The sequence below is a fragment of the Rhododendron vialii genome, chromosome 2a (assembly GCF_030253575.1).
Source record: "Rhododendron vialii isolate Sample 1 chromosome 2a, ASM3025357v1".
Classification (NCBI taxonomy): Eukaryota; Viridiplantae; Streptophyta; class Magnoliopsida; order Ericales; family Ericaceae; genus Rhododendron; species Rhododendron vialii.
In genome coordinates, this window is record NC_080558.1 from 36,006,507 (window position 1) to 36,029,992 (window position 23,486).

Here is a 23,486-nt window from a genome sequence, read left to right on the forward strand (position 1 = left end):
GATAAATCCAAAAATAACGTGTATCTAAAAAGAAATTTAGAAAAGACGAAAAAATACCAAAATAGGAATGAGTCATTAATTAAACTGGTATGGTTAGCATATTTGTGCTTGTGAAGACAAATATAGCAAACTAAAGTTGGGGAGAATGGTTTATAATCCTATAACTTATAACTGGTTTTCTTAGTGGTAACAGGAGGTGACGAGGGATCTCTGTTTACAAGGATAATTTGTTATTGGAAAGAATTACAAATGCTTTAGGGGTAATATGGGCATCAAAAGGTCAAAAACAGGTGACATCATCAATTCCCATCCATTCAACTAACGGATGTTAGTAGGAGGGGGAATCATGATAATACTTTTAAAAGTAAGGGAGTTCAGTGACATTTCAAAAACCTCAGGGGAGGTTCTTGAAATTATTAGAAACCACAGGGGAGGTCAGTGAAATTAACCCGTTATGTTATCTCATCAACCTCCCCACTTTCTCACCCTCCTCTTCAGTCTTCACGTTGCCCACCAGCCGATACAAATACAAAATACTATACACAAAAACATAAGTATATAAAACTGAGAATAAAACTTACTCACGGAGGAGTCGTGAATAAAGTTACTCACAGAGCGCGCAATTTTACTCGTCCGTCTCGGCAATCAATGGTTGATGATGTAGAATACATGAAGGCCCAATTTCATGATCAATTGGACCGGTCGAAGCCTTAGAATCCCAAACACTGTTTAATTACACATTACCTTATTTGGCAACTTTCGAACAAGCTCGGATCGGACCCAAACTTGATGAGCTGACTTATTTTCATGCTGCGGTCAAGACGCAGGACCCTAAGGTCGTGACGTGTGTTGTTTTTCAGCCCGAATCATTCGTTTAGGCCCTCGATTGCATTATTTTGTTGTTCTAAGAAAGTTTTATTTCGTTAATAACTCTTATATCGTAATTCCTTATTAATTGGTTCTTTTTGGAAAATTCCTGTTTTTCTTTCCCGTTTTCAATTTTGGGAAAAAACCCAAATTTTGAGACTTTTTATTTTTTAGGATCTCTAGGGTTTCAGACCTATATAAGAGTTCTAACCTAACGATTATGGAGCTTTTTATTAATAATATTTAGACTTTGTCTCTTTCTCACGTTGACTCAAGTTTATCATTCGTTTATTAATAATATTTAGACTTTGTCTCTTTCTCACGTTGACTCAAGTTTATCATTCGTTCAATTAGTATGCAACTAATCTCTCTTGTTAATTCCGCTGCGTCATTGAGATCTATTTTTAAATTTTGACCGATAGTAAAATATCTCTGACCGGTAATAGTTTATTTTTAATCTGAGTCGTCTAAAACACTTTTGGACGTGCGAGATTGAACTCCGTAAAATTTATTCACGACTCCTTCATTAACAAGTTATTCTCATATAAAACTACATAACTAATGCAGTGGAGTTCGGCTTTGTTATCGGAGGTAATCCTGTCATGTGGCAGGCCACACTACTGCTCATATACCTTCACCCCTCTGACAAGTAACATGGATGCATAAATACAAGCATGCTAACAAGGACGAATAATCCACGTAATATATTCTATCTAGGATACATCTTCACATGCACATATCAAGGTTTTAAATAGCGTTACCGGTAGCGGAAATATCAAATGATACGAAACGGTATTCTAGAGTTGTGATCATGGATTTTTTATCATCCCTCCGTCTCTTTTTAAATGTCCTGCTTCGTAACTCCAACTTATTAAAAAGACATCATCATTACACCTTTCACATCAACTTTTTCCTCCACTTTCCCTACTTACCCATCATCATTACATTTTTACTCAGTAATTTTTCAAAATAAAATCTACTTTTAGGGACAAAATAGACAATACACCAACTTTTACCTCTCTAACTTTACAAAATGGACACTTATTAAAGGACAGCCCAAAATTGAATACTGGACACAAAAAAGAGACGGAGGGAGTAATTTATTTTTGGTGCCAGAGCATCCAAAGCGACCACGAAGTGAAAAGCAATTCGTAGCAAGAAAAGCAATTCATAGCAAGAATCAACTGATATGGGCGTGTATTTTTTGATAGCACTGGCATGGTGTGATGTAGCGGTGCCAGAAGACTGTAACACCGCTATGTAGCGGCCGATATTTAAATCCTTGGTACATATAGGTAAATACATACGCAGATCTATATATCTGCACATAATGAGTAGCCTCTCCCCATCTACACTGTGCAAAGAATACATATCCTTGGTGCAAACATCATCAAATATCCTTTACATTTTGACAGATCTGCAAATTTTGAAGAGAAAAAGACAAAAAACTGAAAAGGAGAAACAACATTTCCAAACATATACTTCTCATTTAGAAGAACTGAAATAACTACCACTGCGATTCTAGTATTCTCCAGCAAAAGATGTAATCTGGGATACTAATTGACTCAAACTCCACGGCAACAGAAGCATAATTATCAAACTTCCATGAGAGGCCTTGTTGGCATTATTCCATGGCAATTGGCTTCCATTTTAATCTAGAAAATACATTTCACGAGCAAAACAACAGCGTACTATGTTGTCGCTGCAAAATATAATGTTCAGGTGCATAAAGATGAAAGATAAGCAGCGATGTCAATGGGGAAATATTCCAAAATTCAAGTGTTACAGTTCCGTCACCAGCACATTTTTAATTCTGACAAATAAATTCCCGACGCACAAAAACACATCATTGTGGAGGAGAAGAAGCTCAGAGCCTCATCAACAATGTTAGCCACTTTTCTCCTTTCTTTTATAAGTCTCTTATCGCGGCACACTGAGACCTAGTTCTGGAAAGTGACGAATGAGAAGAGAGCCATGGCATTAGCACATTATCTTAACAATGTTTCTGCATAATGGGAGTAATAGAAGTCGCAAAAATCCTAAACCAAGTCGAAATTGAACAATTAATAAAGATCAGATACAGGAGTCAAGATATAAACATATAAAAGCATAAGTTGGACGTATGAAGATATATAACTTAGATTCGCCTATTAAGGATGCTGAGCTGAACGATGGTTCGAATTGAACTGGTGTTGAATGACAAAAAGTTTCATTCATCCATCTCTTGTTTAATGAAGTCAGCATATCGTGCATTAGAACACACACACACACACAAAAACCATATGCATAAAGGAAGTTGGGCAATAGCATATCAAATCCAGAAAAATGGCACAACAATTTACGTTTATGCCAATGCATAACACAACACATGGCCCAACCGTGCACATGAATTCAGTATAGTTTGACCATAAGAACATGAATCCCTCTAGGACCACATAATTCACCACTATATCGATACCATCTCACTATAAATTCCACAAGTAGCTCAGTAGATCAATGACCATTGCTTGACACCGGTACGTGGTCTCCAGCGAACTGTTCATGCTTCATAGACCATTGACAATCACCAACATTACATTAACCTACACTCTTTTTTTTGGATCAGCAAAGAAAGTAACATTTCATTGATAACAATAAAACTTAACCTACACTCTTGTAGCGTTTGGAAGGTAGGAACTTACGGAATGAATCTTTATACAATCACAACCATGGGAATCTTTACATTTACATAGTCACATTTCCTTTGGATAGCTATAACGTTGGTTTCTTTCTCACTATTGAATCAGGGACTCGGCTACCACATTTGATTTAATTTCTTTCGAATAAGATACAGCCTACGGGAACACTTCGGCTGCTGGCAAAAACATGTTATGCATGGATTTTTAAGCTCCAGTGATACTGCTTTGGTATTGTTAATAGAGATAATAAATACAAATTTAGTGGTAGACTAGGAAGCAGAGACAATTCAGGAAGTAATGTATGGTGTCAGATACTCCCTCCATCCCGGTTTATTTGTCCTCTTTTTGACTTTTTGATAGCGTTTGACCTCTCAAAGAATTGTCTATAATTTTCAATTCGTAATATTTTTAATATGCAATATGGATCTTATTTGATAGAACTTAATTAGTTTCATTATATAAAATCTTCAAAATCATAAATAACATTATAAAATGTAAGATATAAGTATATTTTTGAAAGACACGAATTTCGATAATTGGACAAACAAATTGGGACGGAGGAAGTACTTGTTTTGAATAATGATAGTCTATGGATACATATCTGACACAAAAACCGCAAGTTCCTAGTTTTCTGAATCTGTTTCACTTGGAAACTCCCGCATCACAAACATGCTTTGGTCATGGTGTAAATGGCACAAATGGTTCCAAATTGAGAGTTTCCTAGCATGTCCAGAGCATGTTCGTATCAACAGTGTGTCAAGGGGGAACATGTGGAGGAACACTAGGATGATTTTGATTGACTGTCAAACACATGTTCGAACTTCGGAGGTTGTCCGTGTATTGTCACTTCTAGAATAGTCAGTGTTTCATAGGCTACCATTCAACTTTACATTTACCATCCCTATTGATAAACACCAAACTATACCAATGAAGCTCAAAAGCCTCAAATATCTATGCATAGAAAAAAAAAAATTTGTGATATCCGAAGTATTTTTGTAGGCCGTATCTTATTCAGAAGAACTGAAAACTGCAGAAGACTCGGGTTCTTCATTTATAGTGGTGATTGAATGGTAAGAAAGCAACCAAGGGTATAGCTTTCAGAAGACCTGGTTCTAATTTGTGTATTACGTAAAGATCTACTCCCATCATTCCTACCTAGCTAAGAATGGAAATGAACACATAAACTGACAGGAACACGGATATGGACACGAGACACCGTAGTTCAAAATAAATGGGGAAATGGACATGGTGGAGACAGAGTAAAAATTATGTATATCCATTAGGATATATATTTAGTAGTTATTCATATCTGCATTCCATCAGGAAATAACCAGAACTAATGGTATCTTTACAATTCTTTTTGTTTCCTTTTCATATATTACAAGTTCAACGAGGGTTTTATTTTCTCAAATCGATTTACTTGTACTTTTTTCTACTCATATTTTCAGAATAGCATACCCTTAAAATAAGCTTTCATTCAATATTATAAATTGATCCCTGTCATGTTTCCATCTGTGCCCAAGTTGAGACATTGGTGTCCGCAATGTGTCCCCTGCTTAAAAATGATTAAATTTCTTTGGAGAAACCACATATGGCGTGTCATCGGAGTACGAGGCCCATGATCAGTGTTCTGGAGTGGGCATGAGCTTAATAAGGATGGTGCCAAGTCCATCGGATATAAATGGGGTGCCTAGGTTTGGGCTTATGAGGCCAATACAATGTCTGGTAGCAAGCAGTAGCTGCAGCTGTGCTAAGAACAGCTTCACATGGCAATTCTTCAAGATAACAAAAATACTAATTTTTCAGCCACTCCCAACAGCTTTGAGTTGGTTCTTAGATGATTTTGGCCGCTTGTGGTTGATACGTCTCCATCATTGTGTGTATAAAATTATAAAAAAAGGAGTTGCTTAGCTCCATTCTTAGACACACCACGCAAGAACTCGACAAGAGCTCTTATTTTTCTCCCTCTTCTTCTCTTCTTAAAGTCCTGTTCTTAACTCCCTAGTTCTTCGGGTTTTTTGAGTTCTTCAAACTCTTTTCCAATGAGAGAGATGATGACAAGTTTGGTTCGCAAACATTCCTAGTGCAGTGCCACTCCAACTGTTCAATGATTGTATCCTAGGAGACGGACGCCAACAAAAACCTCTAGCACCCCTGTGAGGTGGCGAATTTGTTTTTTGTTTTTTTTTATCGGCAAAAGTAACATTTTATTAGGGATCTTGACAAGGGTACATCAAGAATGGGGAAAGGGGAGGGGAATCCAACCAAAGTTGGATAAAGGGCAAAGCCATACAGCCCGGGGCATGATGCCCAAACACCTAAAAGGCCTCAAAAGCCTAGATAAACAATACATCTCCAACATAAAAAGGCCTAAAAACCAGATCTGAAATTAAAGGACAAAAACACCCTAAAAACCTAGCCACAAAAGTGAGCAAGGCCTAGCCTAAGAATACCCAAAACCTAACCAAGTCTTCTGCCCATCTTCAAGAACAGCGCCACCACAGCACCACCACTGAACAGGACTGCCACAACACTGAACAGAAACCCACCACGCCACCGCTGGCCACCCACCAGCGAAACAAACTGTTCACAGACCAACCACCTGCCGCGGAAGCTCACCGAGCCGTTAGGAGATAACCGATACACCCAGCAGTGTAAACGGCGGGAGACCAACGCCGATCGTGCCCAAAACCGGCAGAATAAGTGAATTTGAGGTGGCGAATTTGTTGGAAGGATAATGCGTGATATAGGGGCCTCAACATAAGTGAAGTATCAAAACTCAAATTAAAAACGAGTATTAAAAAAGCAAACTGAAGCCCCTCTATCACGCTTTTTCCATATAACAGATATGCTGCCTCACCGGGTGCTAAAGGTTTTTGTCGGTGTCTGTACGGTTGAACAATTGTAGTGGCACTTCACTAGAATTGTTTGGTGAAATGAATTGGGTATTGCTCTCTCTCTCTCTCTCTCTCTCTCTCTCTCTCTCTCTCTCTCTCTCACTAGGAAAAACATGGAAGAACTTGAAGGAATTTGAAGAATTTGGAGGGAGAGGAAAGGAGAAGTTTGAGGGAAGGGAAGAGGAGAAGAGGCATTGGTTTTTGATGTGTTTAAAACCAAAGACCTGTAGCATATATATGGTCAAATGTAAGGGCATCAACAGCTTAGGAGAGCCCAATAATCTGCCCTAAAGGGCCAATCCTGATGGTGACGGAACCAATCCAATCCATGTGAAACCAGCAACAAACTGATGAGAAAATTGGTGGGAAACCAAACTATGTGAAGCAATTGTTGCTGCATCCATGTAGCAGCTTCTGATCAGACTGTGCCTGCGCTTACAAGCCCAAGGTCGCAAACGCAAGCCCAACAAGCCCAAGTCAATGGCTCAAAGCCAAAGCTTATAGGGAGCATAAAGATATTGGTAAGGGCTCAAAGCCCAAGTCCAAGCCCAGTCCTGACCACAGACCATGGGCCTCAGGCATGCGCTCGTGGTAAATGGGCCAAAGCCCACATAACTTACTTCTTCCCTTGAATCACCCCTATAAAACTTGGGTACCTCTTGGGGCCCAAACACAAAATGCTAACTTGGGACTTATATACCCACCAAACTATTTCCTTCAAGTAATGTGATATTTAATGTTTTTCATCACCTTACAACCCACTTTGAAAGTAGCCAACTTTTAAAGTCAAGTTCTCAATCAATTCTAAATAGATTTTGTTCATTTGGTCCATGGATTATACTCTTTTTCTTGGGAGAATACAAACCCACTTGGACCCATCTCAATCGGTATTTGGGTTCGACATAATTTTTGGATCAAAAGCTGGCCAAAAATCTTGTGCAAAAAATGAATAGCAGTCAAAGACTACAAAATCTGACTAACTATAATTTGTTGACTATGAAGCACGGATACTCTATTTTGGCCTCCGTATCACACACCGTACGCGTATCGGATAGGGATGTGCTTGGATACATATCTAATACATTTTTTTAAGTATCCGGTTTTTAAATTTATTTTTTGGAATCCCAATACGTTTTGGATACGCTCGGATACGTTTTGGATACATACGCACGGGGGTAAAAGTTGCAATATATAGCATGAAGGAAAGCGGCATGAGGACTCATCTACCTTCTATGAAGTTGTTCACGCAATTCTCATTGATCAGTGGAACCTAAAAAGCACGGATACGGATACGGATACGATATGCAGATACGTGATTTTTCCAAAAAGTAGGATACGATACGTTGGGGATACGTTGAATATAAAAATAAATAAAAATAAAATATATACCCAAAACAAATATAAAATTCTATCAAAAGATTGAAGTTTTCCATTGCAAAAGTTCATTGAACATTATCAAAACTCAAAAGATTGTCATTGTCCTCCCAAAATATCACCAACAATTGCAATCATTCCATTTCACTAATCTTCCAATGCTTCATCGCCAATTTCACCGTCATTAGACTCATCACCATCGTCCGTAAAAACTACGGCCTCCAACTCGGGTTCATCAAGAAAGAGTTGTGCAATTTCAAGCTCTCCAACATCCCCAAATGTATCAAAAGCATCTCCAGCAATGTCCCACATCTTCACATCTTCGTTTGTCCTTCCATGTATTGCCGAGTTCTTCTTGATAGGAGGCGAAGGTTGCTATGAATGAAAACAAAGTCTTCCGCACGTTTTGGAGTCATCTTATTCCTTTTAGCCGAATGCACAAATGAGTAAGTACTCCAATTTCTCTCGCTACATGATGATGATGAAGGTTGCACAAGTAACTTTAAGGCTACGCTTTGAAGCAAAGGTGCACTTGCACCATAAGTAACCCACCAACTCTTAGGGTCCATTGCATACCAATCATGGATGGAATCACTATCCGCAAACTCTCCCACATTGCTTGAAAAATTGGCAAATTCCAAGTTAACCTTTGAGCGATCCACCAAATTAGGAAAATACTTTTTCATGCATTTCATTCTTTCTCGTGCAACCTCAACACCTTTATGCGGAGGCACCCTTCTAGGACCCTCATTAAGCCATTCATCACTATAGTACCTATGTAATATAAAGAAAAGTTGAAGTTTAGTTTATGATGAAGACTTAAGAGAGTACATAATGTTCACACTATTTATGAAATGAAGTTAAAAGTCACCTTGGATTTAGTGAATGAGCTAGGCAATGAAGTGGAGTGTTGTTCTTGTTCCACCGATCAACGAGAGTTGTGTGAACAACTTCATAGAACGTACACAACTTCATAGAACGCAGATGAGTCCTCATGTCTCTTGCCTTCATGCCTATATATTGCAACATTTACCTTCTCAATCATTGTATCCCACATGTCATAGACCAAATGAAGACAAGGCTTATCCGTGTCACAAATCCTTAACATATCATACATGGGAGAGGTAAAGGAAAGTATATAATCAATGGAGTCCCACCAAATGTCATCTAGCACCTTCTCTTTCACAAACTTTGCTTTTCCCGTATCATCCTCTCTATAAGAATTCCACCTTGGGCTTATAACCATGGTTTGAAGACTAGCTTTAAGAAGCTTGAATCTTTTAAGCATAACCATTATGGAAGCAAAACGAGTACTTGCAACCAAGAGCAACTTTAAAGGAACGAAGTCATTGAAGATAGCCAACCTCATGGAATGGTTCATGATGAAATTCTTGATGAATGAAACATCATCCGCAATGATCGTGATCCAAGAACACTCGTCATAAGTTACTTGATTATTTTCTACATTCTTTGTAGCACAAATATTTTGCAAGGCAAGGTTGAGAGTGTGGGCCACACATGGTGTCCAAGAGATATTAGTATATAATCCTTCAATGAGAAGTCCCGCACCAGCACAATTCTTAGCATTATCTGTGATTACTTGAACCACATTTTCAGGGCCAACCTCCTCTATCACTTCTTTCATCAACTCACAGATGAAATACTTATCTTTTGTTTCACCTGAACAATCCACGGATTTGAGGAACAGAGGCCCACCCTCCGTCACCGCCATAAAGTTGATCAAAGGCCTTCTTTGCGAGTCACTCCATCCATCACTCACAATGCTTACACCTTTCTCTCTCCATGTTCCCTTAATTGGTAGGAGCAATCTCTCAACATTTGTCTTTTCTCATTTAAGTAAAGTTGTCCTCAACAAATTATATCCCAGTGGGATATATCTAGACAAAGGATTGTTTGCGGCAAATTGATAGGAGGTCACATAATAAGGGTTTCTTGCCAAATTAAATGGCAAACCCACGGAATAAAACATCCTAGCAATTTCTGCATGCAATTGGTCACGTTTATTCTTGTCAAACGCCTTCTCAATGGGTGATATAGTTTCAGTTCTACCTCCACTTGTTCTTTGTTTTTTGGCATCATAACCTTCTAGAACAAAACCAGTTCTAGTAGAAGGGGGTAGAGGTACTCTCTTTGGCGCATTGTCTTTCATTTTCGCTTTAGCTTCATCTTCTAGTTTCTTCATAGTTGCAAGAATATCATTTGTAACTTTCGTACAAGGTCCAATTCCATTGGACAACTTCAACAAATGGCCCTTAACCCTAATGTATGAACTCTTTTGACAACACCGCAAAAATTGCACTGCCACTGAGTATTTCGCCTTGCACCACTCAATTTATGTAATTTTGTAACATAACTCCAAAGAGGATTATTTGTATCCCCTTCATTAGGTTGTGAGGATGAGTAAACAGAACTACCAGTAGAAGTAGAATCCATCATACTGTTAAAGAAAAAAAATCCCCTAAATTAGAAAAGCGGAGGGAGAGATTACAGACGAGAGAGAGAGAGAGAGACAAGTGGTGTGTATATATATCTATACACACACACACTAATAGATACACGTGAGAGAGAGATGAGAGACAAGACAGAAGAAGGCGAGAGAGAAAGACTTACAGATGATGTCGTTGTCGAGAGAGACGAGAAACGAGTGAGAGATTGATATGTTTCTCCTGTCTGCCTTTCCTTCTCTTTGTTATCGTCGTATGACACATCAGAAGGAGAATGTATGGAGACCTAATTACAGTTTTCACCCATATTTTAAGTTATAACATTTTAACCCCCGCGCGTATCCAAAACGTATCTATAGCGTATCCGAACGCCAAAAATTAATTTCAAAAACTGGATACTCTAAAAAACGTATTGGACACGTATCCGAGCGTATCCGTGTCCGATACATGTACGGTATGAGATATAGAGGTTAAAATAGAGTACCGTGCTTCATAGGGTGGAACAAGAACAACACTCCACTTCATTGCCTAGCTCATTCACTAAATCCGATGTGACTTCTAACTTCACTAGTTCACTTCATAAATAGTGTGAACATACTCTATTATTCATAAATTAAACTTCAACTTTTCTTTGTATTACGTAGGTACTATAGTGATGAATGGCTTCATGAGGGTCCTAGAAGGGTGCCTCCGCATAAAGATGTTGAGGTTGCACAAGAAAAAATGAAATGCATGAAAAAGTATTTTCCCTAATTCTGCGGGTCGCTCAAAGGCTAACATGGAATTTGCCAATTTTTCAAGTAAGGCGAGAGAGTTTAAGGATAGTGATTCCATCCATGATCAGTATGCAATGGACCCTAAGAGTTGGTGGGTTACTTATGGTGCAAGTGCACCTTTGCTTCAAAGCGTAGCCTTAAAGCTACTTGTGCAACCTTCTTCATCTTCATGTAGCAAGAGAAATTGGAGTACTTACTCATTTGTGCATTCGGCTAAAAGGAATAAGATGACTCCAAAACGTGCGGAAGACTTGATTTTCATTCATAACAACCTCCGCCTCTTATCAAGAAGAACTCGACAATACATAGAAGGACAAATGAAGATGTGGGACATTGCCAGAGATGCTTTTGATTCATTTGGGGATGTTGAAGAGCTTGAAATTGCACAACTCTCTTCCGTAGTTTTTACGGACGATGGTGATGACGGTGAAATTGGTGATGAAGCAATGGAAGTTTAGCGAAATGCAATGATGATTGCAATATTTTTGATGGACAATGAGAATCTTTTGACTTTTGATGATGTTAAATGAACTCTTTTTTTTTGCTTGGCATGTGAATGGTGAACTTGTGTAATGGATAACTTTAGTCATCAATGGAATATTATTTTTATTTATTTTTATGTTCAACGTATCCCCAATGTATCATATCCTACTTTTTGGAAAAATCACATATCCAGGTATCCGTATCGTATCCGTATCCATGCTACTTAATTGTTGATATTAAGGGAACAAATATAACTTCCTGGAAATGAAGAACATTAACAATAGATGAAAATTATTATGGTTGTTAAAGCGTACAAGACACCTACTAACATTTGAAAAAAAATGTAGACAAAAAGTGAAAAATCAACTTCAAAACCAGTATTAAGAAAGCAGACTGAGGCTCGTGTACCACACGATATCCTTCAAACAGATTCGCAGTCTCACCTGGGTGTTAGAGGTTTCCGTTGGCGTCCGTTTCCCAGGATATAATAGTTAAAAATTTGAAGTGGCACCACACTAGAATTGTTTGCAAACCGAACTTGGATAGTTCTCTCTCTCACTGGAGTATAGTTTGAAGACTTGGAAAACCAGAAAAACTAGGAAGTTCGGAACAAGACTTGAAGAATGGAAGAAGAGGGAGCAGAGGAAGGGCTCTTGTGGTTCTTGCTTAGTGTGTCGAACAATGGAGGAGCTCTATTTATACACAAAATGAGGGAGACAAAATCATGTAAGAAACTAAGAATCAGCTGAGCTCAAAGCAGGTGGGAATGACTGAGCTCAAATCATGTGAAGGTGTTCTTAACACAGCTGCAGCTACAAACCGTTACCAGTCCAGACCACGAACCTCGGCCCACAATACGGCCCACAACCCCAACCCCAGTCCAGCCTGGGCAAGCGGCTTCTGAGCTCGCACGCATGGTGAATGGGCCAAACCCCACATTGCTCTTTCTTCTCTCCCTCTTCTCTTCTTCAAGTCTTGTTCTAAACTTCAATTATTCAACAGTTCGGTTCACAAAAAATTCTAGTGCAGTGCCACTTCAATTATTCAACAGTTGTATGATGGGAGACAGACGCCGATATAATCCTCTAGCAAGCTAAGTCCTCAATCAAACGAGGGGCAGGCAAACCTGGGGTCGAGCCATGTTTCCACGTTTCCAGGGCAGATGCTAGGAAGCACGTGGCCTACAGCCACACCTAATCTTAAAACTAGAAGTCGAAACATCAATCAGTCATCAATTGTCGTAAGCAGAAATGTAGGACTGATCAACAAAAGACAAAAAAAAAAAAAAAACTAAACAAAAGAAAAGAAAAGAAATGTATAGTCAGGTACGTAATCGGTATCACATACGGGTTTTTAAATCTCCAAACACCTGAAAGTCTGTCGAAGTTCTCAATAAGTTACAAAAAAGGAAAACTTAACAACCCAAACTAACCTGATGGGATCATGAATAAAACTGAAGTTAATGAGTAATAACCATGAGGTGAAAGTTACACTCAAGTACCAATTCACCCAATGCACACTATCTCTAGTTCCACATTACCCAAGTGAAAAACACAAACACAAACTTTTGATACGAGGAGCTAAAACAAATATAGGTTGAAGAAAGTAAACTAATCGGACTGAAATAAACAATGAGTACTAAAAGATCAAAAAGTTGCTTACAGAAAAAATTACAAAAATCTCAAACCCCTGGGTTTGCACTGCAGATCATACCCTGGGACAAAGACCTCGAACCCTTGGAGTCAGCGCCCAGGCACGAGGTGAGCCGAGCCGAAGAGATGGCCGTGTGCAGCGGGAGCAGAGATTGAAGAGAACCCAATTGCGAAATTGACCTGAAATTGAAAACCCAAATGTTAAAATTTGAACTTTAGAAGAATTAAAATGGGAATGACGAGGAGGGTTCGGATGGATTTTTGCCTGGGGAGTGTTGGAGATGAGAGAGGGGCACGAAGACAAGGCATGGATTTGGGTTTGGGAGCGGATGCGGAAGTGGTAATGGTGGATTTGAGAAGGTTGAGAGTTGGTCTGGATATGGAGCGGAAGCGAGAAGCCATTGGAGATGGTGAGATCACTGAGATGATGGGAGAATGGTTTTGGGGGTTAGGGTTTTGTAAGTATGGTTGCACGGATGGTATAGGGTTTTAGAATTTTGTCACATATTAAATTTTATTTTATTTTATTTTAAGTCTCTAGTTGTATCCTAAACGAATATAAATTGAATATATTTTTCAAGGGATAATAATTTTTATATGCAATATCGATATTCCTGGATAGATCTCAATTAATTTTTTTAAATAATATTTTTAAAACCACCTAAGAGATTATATTATATATAATCAATTGAAAAGTAGTATGAACTCCTAAAAAAGAAAAAAAAATTTGGACGAGTGAGTAATTCTTTTGGTGAGATGTTTTGTTCATGTTTTCAATCTTTGTTCTACAATTATACTCTCGCTAATTGTCTTGAGTCTCGAATATTTATGAAAGAAGTTTGCACGCTAGCTTATTATGTGAATTGGATTTTATTATTTGAGAGAATTTTCGTAAAGGAACAAGCTCCCTTTGGTAAAAAGGAAAAAACTAGTCGACCTAATTTTTGTTTTCTAATTCATTTCGGGCACATTTTGACAATAAAAACTGCTTATTTTTGTGGAGCTTGTCTAAGATCTTGTAACTACCCTATGCGTGCTTGGCACATGCCTAAACTTGGAGAGCAAGTAAGGACGCTTTATATGAAGGAAGCAAAGCAACCCTAAGAGACACACTCTTCTCCACTCACAAACCCTAGTACTTTCCCTTCTCGCGCTGCACTTTCTAATCCTCACGTCGGAGGACCGTTTCGGAGTCTTTCCGGTCTGGTTGTTAGTCGTGTTTCCTTATGCAGGCTAGGTAAAGGTATTAGGCGTGAACCCAGCTGAACCAAGAGGCTAGAGAGGTTACTTAATCTAAGATTTAGAGCTCTTCAAAATCTAAGATTTAGAGCCCCACACAAAGTACGGAGTACAAATAACTCGAGATCCTTGGATCGAGTCTGGGGCCAGGCATAACTGCACAGAAACACTCCTTAAATAAATGACACTTCCGATTGAAAAATAGATAGACGCTTCCTTCCACTCACATTCTAACAATAACTTTAACAATTGGCTCCAAAGGACACTGATTCAAAAAAAGGTGAATGTTTCTTCAGCTCTTGCCTGGAGTCACAAAATTCGTGTGCCGCTGCCTTGTAGGTTGAGGTCTGGCGAATTGAGATCGAAAACGGGTCAGTTCCACAGACTGTCTTGGTCAAAGTCACCCACTCTTGACAAACGCAATATCATAAATCATAAGTCGCCACGTGTCTATGTTATCTGAAGCATATAATATATTTGCTTCTGTTCCCGCTTTATGTGGCTAAGCTCTTGCCGCAGCAATTCTATAGCAGGTCAGTAATTGCTGATGAGTTTCTCAAAAGCACATGCAACATGATGAAGAACTATAAATGGGGAATCCAATTCCGAAGATTTATAAGAGACTCCAGGGATTCTGTATTCAGTTGGGTGATTGCCAAGATAAAAGAAAGCTGCAATTTCTATATTAGGTTGCCTCATTATTGGCAGAATGTATATCAAGAGAACCAGTTGCTACATCTTTCCAACTACAAATTACACAGCTAAATGCCTTTTCTACTCTGCTTCTCTCCGTCGCCAAGGGGAGAGCGTTAACAAGTCAGGTATCTAATAAGGCAGTTTGGGAAGACATCGAAAATAAGTTACAAATTGTTGTTTCGAGGAAATTGCCACGATTTCTGAGCTGGTGTTATACTTAGAGCATGCCCTGGATTACCTTGACATTGGCCACGCACTTTGAAGGGCAAAAAATGATACTATCAAATACGTAACAGCGAGAAGAGTTGCGAGCAAATCAAACCACGTTTACGGTGATTAATTAAACCATTAGAGTAGGCGCTGTTTCCCTGTTACTGAATCTACAGATGCCTTACTTCCTGCTCAAAAAAACAAAAACATAAAAAAGATATCCAGTACAATCCAAGAAAAAAATAAAGAAAAGCTAGAGCAAGTGCGGACTTCCGGGGCATAAGGTATACAGACAAGTTGTTAAATGTATCACAAGTTCACAACCATGAAAAATGTCAAAACAATACGTTCCCCACAAATATAAGCCTGTTTTAAATTATTTCGTATGAGCTACAATACGTGTCTACTGTCTATGAACATATGAAAAAGTTCATCATTATAGAGCTCCGTGCCTAATCATTGGAAAATTAAGGATGGCAAGTGTCAATCAAACATATTCAAGAGTCCAGCCACTTTCTTTTTCTTTTTTTTTTATGCCCACAAATCATGGGATTTCCCTTTTTGTTCACTTTTTGAAGAAGCCCCGTCCTTCCTTACTTTGGTAGTTTAAGTTGCAGCTTTTTTTTCCTTCCAGTTTCTGTGTAGGCATTATTTTGAGATCTTCACCGTCATTACCCTCAACCAAGGTTATAACAACTCTATACCATGCAACAGTTCTCTTCGAGGGAGATGTGTGGCTTTAAGTACTAAAGAAAACAAGTGAAATCACTGTTTCTATGGTTCTCACACATGCAAGCGGCAGATCACATGATTACGATTTCTATCTCTAGGAAACTTCAGGAAAATCTAAGAAAATCATGGGGCTTCTGATCCTCCAGTGGGCCCGTCAACAGCCTTAGCATAGGCAAATTAACATACCTAATGCAGTAGCTTATAGGTACATTCGTAAACTGAGCAAAACCTAGTTGACCAACAACCGCCATTCGGTGAATCAGCCAAACAGTATCGGGTCAATTCAGAAAATTGTTGAGGATTAAAGGTAAGAGGGTAGTAATCTATTCTAATATATAGAGGGAGAGGAGCTTTTAGTGTGACCTGGTTTTGAAGCCATGTCACAAAAGTGATTTCCACTTTTGTCCTAATCAAAACCCAAGTTTTACATCCGATTCTACTGTAACATGATTAACCTTAGGGTGAAATAGTAAAATCACTAAAACTCAACCACCCACCCCACGCCTGAAAAAAACTACCCACCCACACTCCCACTCCCCAAATATTTTCACTTGCACTTCCACATGCACACACGGAGGATGTGCCCCCAACCGCTAGTTAACATAATTAAGCAGCGCAATTAAGCATAGTTAGAATTGGAAGTAATTTGAAAGTTTGAAACACCAAACAGAAAGGACTGCACAATGAAGCCAAAATGATATGAACAATACCAGGTCCAACAGCAAGTACTGTCTTTGACCCAGCCGAAACCTGCATGGAACAAAATAATTGAAGATAAAATACATGATGACTTCTCAGATGCCAGAGAACCAACATACAAGCAAACACAAATAGTGACCAGTGTATGTTCGATTTTGAGTTATAACCGACTTAATCGGCAAGTCATATCTGAGAAATGAATCAACCACTGTAGCACTCGCTCACAGGTTTTTGCTAACAATACGACTTGTCATGAATTCAGTTTCATTAATTTTCAGCTCCAACATACATAGTTTTGAGGGGGGAAAATAATTCCGAAATCGTTTCTGCACACTGGACCTTAAACAATCTCCTTGTAGAGTTGGACTGGATTCTTGTAACATGTGATCATGAGGACAAGGCATCACACCTTTGCTTGTCCTTTCATCAGTTTCATTCCCTTAATCATTTCCCATGTTGCAGAATCGTTATAGGAAGTTCTTTGCACAAATACTTCCTACCATGGCTAAAAACTCTCAAGGTTTGCACATTGGAGTGGCCATTTCAGATTTTGGATTTTAACCTCTATAGTTGTTAAATTTGCGAGGACATTTGATTCCGCAATTGCATAAAGAACGGTGTTACCTGAGTACGTCCTGCATCAGCAACAACAAAAGTTGGAAGGCCAATAATCTCAGCAGCTTCCTTCAGCTTATTCCTGATAGAGCCAAGTGTTAACCACCAAAAATGAAAAGGAAATTTTCCAACATAAACTGTTCATGTTTAACCAAGAACCAAGTTACAGTGTGACATCCTGCTTACATTTCTTGCTGATTCTTGCATGTGACGACTATTTTGGGCTGCCCACATAGCTCCCATTGTCTCAAAAGGGACCGCTGACTGCAATATATACAACATCTTATGCTGTCACACAGAGACGTGACTATGTGGCTTTGTAATATGAATCTCATAGAACTAACTTCAATTTCTTTGGTGATGATCCCATAGTATTAACACTGAGAATGACAAATGAAAAAGGGCTAATTTATGTGGTTGTCCATATGCACTCCTTTTTGTATCAGGATAATATTCAAAGCTAGCATTCTCAAACTGCTCCTTAGTTTCAGATTTGGGATTCAAAATCTAGACAAGCAATTGTGGGCTCCAGAGGAAAAGAACTCATGATCCATAATAGTGACATAGTATATCAAAGTACTCAAACTTTGGATTAACTAAACAGAATCTGCTTACGCATAGGAATGCTCGCATAAAAAGCCAACCAATGAACTTCATCAAATGACCACGTTCCAAGAAGTAGTGGATGCTTAAGTACCAAAACGTAGCTCCAAAAAATCAGAAGTTAGGCAAAGAGAGATCACAATAACTGGGTTGGTCATCACAAGATTAGGTCATTTACATAAAAGTCAATTGCTATCCTTGAACAACTAGAATTTATTATCAAAGAAACATTGAGAGAGAGGGGAAGGAACCATCAGAAGCAGATTAAATATCAGGGCTAAGTAACCAATTTAGCTTGTTTATACCTGTGCACCAGTTCTGAATATAACCCAGTGGCAGCATCTGCATGTTTAGATTGAATACTTAATCAAGAAATGTGAAACGAACAAGGCAAGGAGGTTGTGGAGCAAGCACCACAATGTGCAATCGAAAGCAAATCCTCAGCATCAAAAGGAGTAAGACACTACTTACGAGCACATTGAGATGCAATCTTTCCAGGCCCCATCTTTAAGTCTTGTCTAACTACCAAAACCTGCCATCATTAGGTCCCAAATAACTGGAAAACATCATCATTACGTCCCGATTAAGTGGAAAACAGGTAAAACTTCTGACTTCCACAACGAAATGCATGAATCATCCTCAACTAGAACTGAAACCAGTTGCTAACATTGATATCTTTCAAGGTCGTGTGATTTCAAGACTATGTGAGAAAATGGATAATGAAGAAGTAATATTTTCACACATAACTAAATTGCTAATCTTTTTCCAACGAAGTCGAAATTCAGCACGAGGCCTCATACAGTAACAGGATATTAAGTTATTTTACTGAACCATGCCATTGACACTGCCTCTACATATTACTCCAGTAGAGACAACATTCAGGAACCAACGAAATGACAAAAAAGTAATTGCAACCAGCTATCCATACCTCTTTCAGGAAAGGGATCAAAATGAAAGGATTAAAGAAAATCACTAACAGTTACATACCAATTAACTCACTAAAGGGAGAGAAAAGGGCTCTTTGTGTGGGCTGTGGACACCTAGTAAGGCAATGATTAATACACATGGAAGCTAATTTGTTCCTATGTTCCACCATAAAGGATACATCTCCACATATATAAATGAATGTCAATAATCAAAACCACCCACCTAACTACAAAGATCAAACAATCAATATCATCAAAGACTTCAACAAACAAAAATAATAATATGTTAGACAATGTTATTGTAAAACTTTGAGTGCATCTTAAACGGAAATGCTAAAGTGAACTTGTGGTAAAATTAGGGGAGGTGGAATTACAAATAGGAAATAGTCAAGAATTCGTAGGGGTAGCACTAATTGAAAGTTGAGAGAAAAAAGATTAAGAATTTGGCCTACACAACTATGAATACTAGATGCAGTAGTAAATGAAAAACACAAGGTTCAAGTCATTTGAAACAGTAGGGAGGAGAAGAAATAAATCTGCATAGGATGTTGTAGTAGGACGGGGGGGGGGGGGGGGGGGGGGGGGGGGGTGTGTTGTGTGGGTGTGGTGGTTGAAATCATGAAACTTGATAGGGCAAAATTGTGTAGAAGAATGTACATGGCACATCCCAATTGAATGAGAAAAATGGTCAGTATATTTTAGTTTGTTAGGAAACAAATGTACACAAATTGGTTCCATTTATTTCACTAAGCATCGGACTGAAATATATGTATCCAAGAGGACCACATATTTTTTGTTTGTTTAGACTTTTTGCGATTAAACATTAATCCTACTATTAATCCTCCTATGAGATAAAGGATATTTTTCACTATTCTATTAGTCCCGCTAAACAAATAGATATGGGATATGACTAACAAGAATCAATGAACAAAAAACTGAGGAAGTAAGATCGGAACCATTTTAAGTTCTTCATAAGAGTCAAGAGCGGCCATCCTCTGCTGCTGATGCTTTCCCAACAAGCGATTGCTAGTGTTGGTACTAGTAGTAGTAGTACTACTACTACTTCTTTTGGTGGGTTTTGATAAGTCCAAGAACATCCCAAGAATGAAACCAATGACTAGACCTGGTATGAAGTTCTCCGGCTTGAAACTCACCGCAAACCATTCTCTCTCCTGTTTCTGCTGCTGCTGCTATTAATCAAAGCAACCCAATTGGTCAAAAGGTAAAATCAAGAAAAGCAGAGGAGAAAAATCAAAAGAAGATGAAGAAAAAATAGAGTAAATTTGGGAATAGATAAGGGGTTTTGTAGTTGTAGGTACCTTCTTTGAAGACGGAGAAGGGTTTCCAAAGGAACGCATTTGGGAAGGAGAGCAAAAGCTCTTCCAAAAAATTGGACGAGGTTCGATCAGTCAATCAGACGCGAACCCTTCCATGGGAACCGATTATCCGTGCAATGGGAACCGATTATTCGTGCACAAACAGGCACGCGAAGCTCATTTCAGATGCCACGTATATCAAAACACGTCCTGGACGCCATCTTCTCTTAATATTTTTAAAATAATTTTTATAGCGCTCCCGAATAAATGTAGGTTTACGGCTGGTTTCGCTTTCTCCTAAAACTTTTTTTTTTCAAAAAGAAGGTAATTTTAAATTTAAATATAACGAAAATAAAAAATAATTTTTAATTTATTTTTTACCATATTATAGATTTCAATGAAATCTATCAAACAATATCTATATTGGTAAAAAAATTATTTGCGTAAATACATAATTTTTAACCCTGAAATTACCTTCTTTTTTTAAAGTTCTTTTTTTATATAACTCATTTTTCTATTTTTCCATTCTAATTATATTGGATCAACCACCTACGCTTATATGATTGAGTTGATTTTCACAAGCACGCTGCAAAAGAATTTTTAAAATTATTGAGAGGTTTAGATTATTCGTGCGGATCCAAAGTGGGCCCCATGTGTCAGATTCCTTTATTATTCTCAAAATTTTCATTCAAATAAAAAGATGAATGAAAAATTGGATCAATCACCTACGCTTATTTGATTGAGTTGATTTTCATAATCATGCCCCACAAAATAAATTTAAAAATTTTCAACGATTTAGATTATTCATGCTAACCCAGTGGGCCCCACGTGTGGGTCGGGATCAGAAAAGGTGAGTGTGATTCATTTGTTGGGGAAATTTTTCGTGGGCCGGCCCATAACAAAATTGGTTAATTTTAGAAGTTAGATAACTTCAAACAATTAAATGAATAAAATTCAATATCTAGACTCAGAACATGACAACCACTGTTAGGGCTTTTATTAAATCGTGAAGATTAAAACCTTTTTCACTTGTTCTTGTTGGGCTAAACCTGGCTTGTTTGTTGTTGTTGTTGTTGTTGCTGCTTTATTTATTTATTTTTGCATAATGGGTTTTGGTATAACTTAGTTGGTCCTGACTTGATAAATTTGAAAAGTAAATTTTGGTATCCAAGACTAGAAAGAATTACTACAGACCTAAATAAGAGATGATAAATGAGTCTCCTATAAGCATTTTTCTTATGTGTCCAGATTTTTATTTTTATTTTTATGTCTCTTGGCCAAACTAATTGAATGGTAAACTTTTTGGCCAAAATTTATGATAAATTTGGTAAGGGAGAAAGCAAGCTAATAAAAAAATACTTCACCCTAGACTGATGTAATTAATACTAACTTTTGAATTTTAACTTTATTTTTATATTGCATTTTTATTTTCATAATAGGTACTCTCACAAGTAATAAAGTAAGTTTTTGAAATTTTAACGACGACACAAACTTAAAAAATGTAAGAAACTTTTAGGGTTTTGGCTCAAAATACACAAGTGACAACTTTACAATCACGTATTCTATAAATAGTTCGTTGTCAATTAAAACACTTACGTTTTCTAAGGTTGTATTTTTAAATCAAGTTTGTTTGGTTTATTTTCTGTTAAAATTTCCTTGTTAGGTATGGTGTTACAATCATTATGCCAAACCAGCTTTAGTACCCTATTAACTTCTAAGCTGATCTAACTTACCAATTAATGAAACAAGATCGAGTTTACACAAAAAAAACAAAGGGAAATGATTTTGCCACTTTTTTTTTATTAACGCCGCTCCCCTGCAAGTGTATTTTTGGACCAAAAATACACTTACGGGGGAGTAGCGTTAACAAAAAGGGAGTGGCAAAATTAGCAGCCAAAACAAAAGGCAAAAGAGATAGAACTTTGGCTAAGTTCTGCTAAGGGCTTCTTCTTTTTTTTGGGCTTTTTGAGTATTTTCTGTTTTGTTTTTATTCAAATTTTTTACGTGTTTGTCAGTTTTGCGCCTAATTTTGCCGATTATTGATTCGTCTCGTCAAAACCAATCAAAAAAGTAAAAAAAATTTGACTTCTAACCGATATTTTTTAAAATATCCAAGATAAAACCTAAAATCTCAGTGGAACTTAGACTTTATTATCTACCAGGTGACCATGGATATGGGTCATTTTCATAAGATTAGCATGAAAATTAGACAAAGGACACATTAGTTTAGCAGAATTTTATTTCCTCACTGGAAAGCTAGACATGAACTCAAATAATCAACTGCCAATTCATGACCACAATTGAAACTCGATTGTGCAATGTTCACACCACATGAAAATAGCAACAATCAATTCCAATTGGCGTGGTCGTTAATGTTTGAAACTTGCAGATATTTTTTTTCACATGCCTTAGGTTCGAAACTTCCTAAGTGATATCGATTCTGGTGGGAGTTTTCCATTACGGGATTCTTGGCTCGACCTTGATTGGGTCTTTCACTAGTGGATAATGAGATGGGAAATAATAATGTCAAAACTGTTTTTATTGGTGCCAAAATTCTAGTGTACAAAAGACTTGAATCATTTGTAATGTACAAGACTTTTATGCATTGGAGTTTTGGCACAAACAAAAATAGTTTTGGCATTATCATTTCCCTAATGAGATTAGTTCCACAAAATTTAGCCGAGGTGGCGAGTGGTGTCCGTTTGGTTTATGTAAAGATGACAATAATTGAATTTCAGTTCGTGTAAAGTTCACTTTCCACCCCCCCTCTGCACTTTACATTTGCTAGCACTTTCCACCTTTCACTTTTAGTTTTGACAATCTGAGCCTCACACTTTGAGTCAACTAGCAACGTCCCCCTTCCGTCCATCAACGTTCCCCCACCCTTCAGTCCATTGCCGTTTAGGAGACTAACGGAATTCACTCATGGGACCATCACATGTGACTCTATAAAAAGGGTAAAGTGATCACGGTACCCTCACTAAAGTTATTAAGTAAATTATAATAGCATAAAAAGTTGGTTTGAGATGTATAAAAAGTTTTTAATTTGTTGAAAGGGGAGTGATTTTGACATTCCCTTAATTGAAAACTACTATATGAAATTGATTTTGGCACTCCTCTATGGAGTGTGGTTATTAATTTGGGGAGCCCAAAATCAATTCCCTTGTTAATATCTTAATTAACCTTCAAGTTAGAAAGTTGGTTTGGGATGTTTAAAAGTTTTCTTTTTTAATTTTTCTCGACTTCTTTTCCATCGTC

At 37.8% G+C, this 23,486-nt stretch overlaps 2 protein-coding genes across 6 annotated transcripts; both read right to left on the reverse strand.

Moving 5' to 3' along the window:
• Positions 1 to 2,334: 2,334 nt before the first annotated feature.
• On the reverse strand, positions 2,335 to 13,677 carry LOC131316500 (protein NONRESPONDING TO OXYLIPINS 2, mitochondrial). Of its 2 annotated transcripts, XM_058345895.1 has the most exons (3): positions 13,458 to 13,675; positions 13,254 to 13,372; positions 2,335 to 2,813 (listed from the first exon to the last, which is right to left on the reverse strand). In XM_058345895.1, exons 1-3 carry the CDS (start codon positions 13,592 to 13,594, stop codon positions 2,788 to 2,790), a joined length of 282 nt encoding a protein of 93 aa, XP_058201878.1. In that variant the 5' UTR covers positions 13,595 to 13,675; the 3' UTR covers positions 2,335 to 2,787. The 2 variants fall into 2 exon arrangements, with proteins under 2 accessions (XP_058201878.1, XP_058201877.1); XM_058345894.1 differs by lacking the exon at positions 2,335 to 2,813 and having other exon boundaries at positions 12,979 to 13,372; positions 13,458 to 13,677.
• A 1,415-nt stretch (positions 13,678 to 15,092) lies between these two features.
• Positions 15,093 to 20,430, reverse strand: LOC131316501 (uncharacterized). 4 transcript variants are annotated; one of them, XM_058345897.1, is made up of 8 exons: positions 20,232 to 20,430; positions 19,869 to 20,099; positions 18,458 to 18,518; positions 18,292 to 18,328; positions 17,570 to 17,647; positions 17,393 to 17,465; positions 16,780 to 16,819; positions 15,093 to 15,525 (listed from the first exon to the last, which is right to left on the reverse strand). In XM_058345897.1, exons 1-8 carry the CDS (start codon positions 20,268 to 20,270, stop codon positions 15,476 to 15,478), a joined length of 609 nt encoding a protein of 202 aa, XP_058201880.1. In that variant the 5' UTR covers positions 20,271 to 20,430; the 3' UTR covers positions 15,093 to 15,475. The 4 variants fall into 4 exon arrangements, with proteins under 4 accessions (XP_058201880.1, XP_058201879.1, XP_058201881.1 ...); XM_058345896.1 differs by having other exon boundaries at positions 19,869 to 20,102; positions 20,232 to 20,418; XM_058345898.1 differs by having other exon boundaries at positions 19,869 to 20,096; positions 20,232 to 20,416.
• Between the last annotated feature and the right edge of the window lie 3,056 nt (positions 20,431 to 23,486).